The sequence below is a fragment of the Hipposideros armiger genome, unplaced genomic scaffold, assembly GCF_001890085.2.
Source record: "Hipposideros armiger isolate ML-2016 unplaced genomic scaffold, ASM189008v1 scaffold_270, whole genome shotgun sequence".
NCBI classification, from domain to species: Eukaryota; Metazoa; Chordata; class Mammalia; order Chiroptera; family Hipposideridae; genus Hipposideros; species Hipposideros armiger.
In genome coordinates, this window is record NW_017731620.1 from 1,956,133 (window position 1) to 1,962,350 (window position 6,218).

Below are 6,218 nucleotides of genomic sequence, written 5' to 3' on the forward strand. Positions count from 1 at the left end.
AGCTGTTGTTCACCACCTTAGCTGTAGAGGGCAGCATCACTGGCCCTCATGTGGGATCTAAACCGGGGCCCAGCTGCTCAGAGCTGGCGTCCCAAGCCAACTCCTAACCAACGCGCCACTCGGCCAGCCCAAAAGGTCATTTTTAAAAATTGTTTATTTCAACATAAATAATTTTCTATTATCCATGTGAACAGAAAGAATCACATGGAAGAGATCATCCAAAACAGCAAATCTAGAAGTTGCTCCTATTTATTTCAGAAATATGTCATTTAATTTTCTTTTTGTGTGCTTCAATTTACTTTCCTAACTAAGTTTTATTTAGGCAAATATTATACTATTATTTTGACCTTCCTGAGCCCTCACCAAGTGCTAGGAGGAAGTTAACCCAGAAATGTGTTAGTGGAAGATAATGTGGGGAAAATACCACTAAATATCACCCATCTTGAATGAGGAAAAATGGCAAACCAAATATCTCCCTTCCTGCCCCAAATCTCTCAAAATGAAAAAAAAAATGTGTATATTAAAAGAAAACTAAATCCATAAGGGATGAAAGTGATGAAATATAGTTCCATAATATCAAGGATGCTCTCAGCTCTGACCCAAAAGGACCTCGAATAAGTCACATGAAGTTCTGGTTCTTAGCACATACTTGTATAGTTAAACACAAATTCACTTATTCCAAAAGCTGATCCATAGAATACAAGGCACCACAAAAGGTAACGTCACCTGTTTTCTCACCCAGAGTCCTGAGAGCAGAAGGAAGTGTTCCTACTAAGACCTGAAAGCAGCTCACAAAATTGCAATAATAAAACTATCTTTGAAAGATGAATCACTTCACAATTTTCCTTTTTTCTACCTGAAGATTCTCTAACTAAACTGATGGAGTAACGATCTATTGAGATCGATCTATTATAAATGTATTTATAAACAGCCAAGTGGCCAGTGTTTTGGGCTGACAGTCAAAAGCCAGTCATCCTAGATCAAGGTATGCACTCTGTTTCATCCCTCCCCCACTTTCTTTTTAAGTTCAGGGAATTGAACTGAGTAGCCATCTGGTGATAGGTAGGTAGGTAGGTAGGTAGATAGATAGATAGAAAGAAAAATAGATAACAGGTAGATAGATAGATAATAGTAGATAAATAATAGATGATAGATAATAGATAGACAGATAGATAGATAGATACATAGATAGATAGAAGATAGATTTAAAACACACATGTGAAAACTTGAATTAGGTATCATGAAAGGCAGAGACAGCTGAACTACTACTATCTTTTTACCTAAAGCAACTATGGCTTGCAAAACAATTATATGAAAAAGTACTCTTTTCCAACTTTTAGTTAAAAAAACAGATAACTGGGCTTACAATAAGTATATACCAAGGTGCTAACACTTTAGCTAATAAAATCACCCCAATAGTGTAGAATTGAACAAGGACATATGTATGTTTGTGAATATATTACACATGGTGGCTCATATATCATGCAATTATTTATACTGGAAAACAAAGAAACTCTGACCAGATAGGATCTGTACCTTTTCCAGGATAGCATTGCCTTGGTGGGGACTGATGTTGTGCTGGTTTATTTCTCTCTTGTATTCATATTCATAAACTTGGTCAGTGATATTAATCAGCAGAGTTGATGGACTAAAGGCCAGTTTTCCACAGTGATACACAGTTCCACTTTCAATATCAGTTGGTGCCGTTGCATATCGTAAGATTAATCCCATTATGAGGCCTAAAATAAAGAATACATAATTTCACTGGAGGAACACAATCTAAAATTTTCACTATTGGATGCTTTTTTTATATATGTGATTTGGAACTTGTAGAAGTGTCAGAAAAAAGAATTGTCATTGCCCAGTTTAGATTGTTCACTCTTTCATAGACACACCAGTTCAATAGATTGCATTCTTTAAATATTTGTGATGAAAACTATTGCTTAAATATCCAGCATATATTCCCCCCTCATTTTTCTTCCTAATGGACCCATATATTTTTGAGAGAAGAGCTACCTGCCTCTTCTATCCAACCATGTGCTTTAAGTAAACCATTGCTCTGTGACAGATACTGAGTAATATAATCACATAGGAGATGGAACTCCCCTGGGGAAAGTTTCTGCCCACAGATCAGCATATACCTAAGACAGTCCCATCAGACCAAAAGGAATCATATATTCACCATGGTTGGGGGAGAGGTGTTTTTCTTCACTCCCTCAGGACATGACCAATGCAACATATTTCTCCTTTTTTTTCTTTTTTTTTTTTTTGCTGGCAGGTATCTTGTGACCTTGAGGGATATAGTCCAAGGACACAGTCAATATACTTAGGATGGTGGGACTGAGATACAGGCAGAACCCAGGTCCTAGATGACTTCACTGAGCCACTGGATCAACCTACCCTGAAGCTACCCTAATTCTAGACTTCTCGCTTTGGACATAATACATTTCTAATTTTTTAAACAATTTTGAATCAAGTTTCAGCTTAACCATAGCCAAATGCATTCTAATGACATAGCATTTTTTATAGTGTAGAGTGGAACCCAAGTAATAATCATTGACTTTTAAATTTATAAACTCTTAGGATGCTCATGGTAATCTGATAACTATGAACTCTTAATATTATTGATTTATTATCAAAAGCAAAGAAACTTCAGAGGCCTACATATTCAATTTAAAATTAGGATTAATTTATGTGCTTTAAGATAAATCCACTATTTTAAGATAAAGTTCATTCTTTAAAACATCAAATGTTGGAAGTCTTACCACTCTCTGTGAATCCAGTCATCTAATAACCATTCATTTATTTAATAATACATTTGTTGGGTATGTAGTTTGTGCCATACATTTATAGATTTGAAATAAAAATACAGTCCCAGTCCTATAGGAGCTGCAGTTTATAAAAGAGACCCATAAGCAAACGATATAACACAATGTGACATGTGTTATGACAGTTGATAAGCACTCTGTGGTATATGAGTACAGAGAGGAGACACTCCAAAGCCCTTTGAATGATGAAGCTGTAGATGAATCTCAAAAGGTCACATACGATTTGTCCAGAGGAGCTGAATCAAGGAATGAGCTGGGACCCAGGCTGCACACGTGGGCAGTGGCATGTGAGTGACAGGAGAGGCAGCGAAAAGTTCCCCAGATTTATGTTCACCAATGTGTGAAATAGCTGCTGCGAAATGACCACTCACCCAGAGACTGTTTCCTGGCTGTTGTGCATCTGGGTGGGCTCTCAACAATGGAATTTAAGTAAAAGTGATATGTGTCACTTTCAGGCCACAACACTGAAGAAGTAGGTAGGTTTTCTCCCTTCTCTTCCACATTCATCAGATGGATGGGGAGGGAACAAAGGAGCCTGCCCTGAGGCACCGGGTGGGGGAAAGGCTGTCTATCAACCAGGAATACCTGCATGGGACTACTAACATGAGTGAAAGGTAACTTTTGTTGTACTGAAAAGGTGACTTTTGTCACTGAAATGTTAGTGTTTCTGTGTTAACACTCACAAGGATAACCTAACTAATGTAATGTATAAATACACAAAGACTTAAAAAATCTAGTCAATTTAGGGAGTCAACAGTGGGGCAAGGAGAGAAGAAAAGGAGACAGAGATGGAGACAGAGATAAAGATAGAGGTAGAGAGAGGCAGAGGTACAGACAGAGACAGAGAGAGAGAGAGAGACAGAGACAGAGAGAGAGAGATGAAAGAGAGAGAGACAGAGAGAGAGACAGAGAGATATGAGAGAGAGAGGAGAGAGAGAGAGAGAGAGAGAGAGAGACAGAGACAGAGACAGAGAGAGACAGAGAGAGAGAGACAGAGAGAGAGAGGGAGGGAACTCTAGACAGCAGAACATAGGTGAGGGCCAGGTCATACAGAGGCTCCTCTGCTATGCTAAGAAGTTTTTAGTTTTAACCCAATGACAATGTAGAACTATTGAAAGATTTTAGGCAGAAGAATAAAACAATCAGATTTTCATATAAGACCTATCAGTTTGGCAATGAATTAGAGTAAGAGGTAGGAAGGAAAACAGATTTCTTTCAAGACTATTTTACCTTATTTATTCTTCAATGTTTGGCCTACTCCTTTATAATAGTGAGAGATGCTGTATCCTGACCTTTGTTATCAAGAGAAAGCAAGTGGTGGGTATATAACCACCATGACAGCTTGATCGGCCAGACAACAGTGGACAGCCTTCCATGTATGCTGTAAAACGACTACAATTAAACTAGTCAGGAAAGAGAGACATATCGTCTACACTGAAAGTCGTTTAGGGCGCCTGTGTAGGAACATCGCTTCTTCAATGCTCTATGAAGGATTCATTTGTCTAAAAGTGGTTTGGCAGGTACTATAAACGATGCTATGACTTCTGCTTTCTACTCAAGTGGGATATAAAGCACAAGATACTGTCTTCATGGGGACTGAACAGAAAGAACCTGTATTAATACCAGTGCCCCAGAGGGTAAGCCACTTATTTTTGCAATATGCTTTCAATGCAATAACAAGAAGTAAATATGAAGTGTCCACTGGTTGTTTTTTTTTTTTTCCCCAAGCAGTGAAAACAAGTATTTGTCATAATAATGAGTACCTAGTAGCTGGGCCCCTGTGGTGAAATCCATACAAGCCTCAAAACCTAAATGGCACTGCTCTATCCTCTGCACCAGCTCTAGTCCCAGGCTTCCAGAAAAGGCACTCTGGAGTAAATGAAGTAAGCTGCTTGCTGCCAGAGGTGACCTGATGTAACAGCCATGAAAATGCACCTCTCAGACAGACCTTCCATGAGGAGGGGTGAAGTTGATCGTGGTCTCAGGTTCTGTGATATGGAGTCCACGACCACATTCACACTGAGGTCAGCCAAAGACTGACCAGGGGTGTGGACAGGGAGATGGAACTCCTTGGAAGGCCACCAAGGCTCAAGGACACCCAATTAAGACAGGTTAGCTAGTGTAACAATTAGGCAGTTAGAAATTCCCCGGTAAAATGAGCAACAAATAAAAATATCATCAAAGCCTCAGCCTTAAAAGTCCCAACTTTAAGATAACACTCTCCTGCAAGAACAGAATAATCAATTATGCTCCAGGAGAAGCCTCAGTCTTGGCCTTGAGAGCCCAGCCTGGAGATAACACACCTACCTGCTGGAGCAAAAGCACTAATTATGCTCTGGGACAACTAAGTTGTTTAGAGAAGCCCTCTCCAGGCTACATAAATCTGTACTAATAGACACCAGTTTTCTCTCCAGATAGGCTAGGAAAAGCATATAAATAGAAGCCTCCCCCCTAGTTAGGGGGCATTCCAACTTTCTGGGTGCCCTCTTTCTTTCAGAGTGCTGTGCGCCTCTTTGCTCTTATAAACTGTTCTTTTCTGCAACTTTGCCTCTCTGATCTGTGTCTCCATTCTTCGGTGCTGTGAGACCAAAATCCCAGTCACACGCAAATCATCCTGCATCACAATCAGCCTTGCCAGACCTCCCGTAGAACTAACTGCACCCAGCGTACACCTTCCCCCGGCCAGCCTTCCTTCCTTCCCTCTCTCCACAGGCTCAGGGCTGGACCCAAGTCTGACAGCTGCCCCACATGCATTGCAGGCTCCTCACCCACTTTCCCTCAAAGGAGTTTCCCCCAAGGAATTTTGTGCACAGCTAATCTCTTCCCAGTGTCTGCTTCTCAGAGAACACAAATTAACACACCAGACAAACCGCTCTGACTCTGCTTCTCCCAACCCCAAGGGCTGAGAGGACATCCTTGGCAGCGTGTAAGGGCTAGTGGGGGAAGCAGAGCCTCAGTGTGCTCATGTAACAAACACACGCTCCCACTGTGTGCCCCCGCTGCAGTAGCAGCACTTGGAAAATCCTTAATGCCAGAGGCCAGACACTTACCCATAATGCTTTTAACAGCCACCCATCCACTCAGTGCTTTAGCCACAGGTGACACACACAGGAAGTGTTGGGTTAACCTGCTCCTTTACAGTATTGTATGAAAGCAGGTGACAGATAAAGCAGCATTGCTAGTAGGAAGAAAATCCTAAATAAAGCAGAGTTGTTTTTTGACCCATACAAATCCACAGGATAAAGAGCACCAACCATTTGTGCACAGAAGAAGGAAGGACGAGGCTGGCTGCCGGCTTACGGACACACACCACCACTCTCACTGGTGAATCAGCAATCAGGAACCTACCCACTCAGGGGAAAAGAAGGAAGCCTGCCCCACAAAGCAGTG

The 6,218-nt window shown here is 40.9% G+C and overlaps 1 protein-coding gene across 1 annotated transcript in view; it reads right to left on the reverse strand.

The window, feature by feature from the left end:
• SLC9A9 (solute carrier family 9 member A9) overlaps positions 1 to 6,218 on the reverse strand; it is a 613,140-nt gene that overhangs the window by 594,589 nt on the left and 12,333 nt on the right. Inside the window, exon 2 of the mRNA XM_019656952.1 lies at positions 1,537 to 1,739. Within this exon, the coding sequence (XP_019512497.1) occupies positions 1,537 to 1,739 (203 nt within the window). The remainder of the gene's footprint in view (positions 1 to 1,536; positions 1,740 to 6,218) is intronic.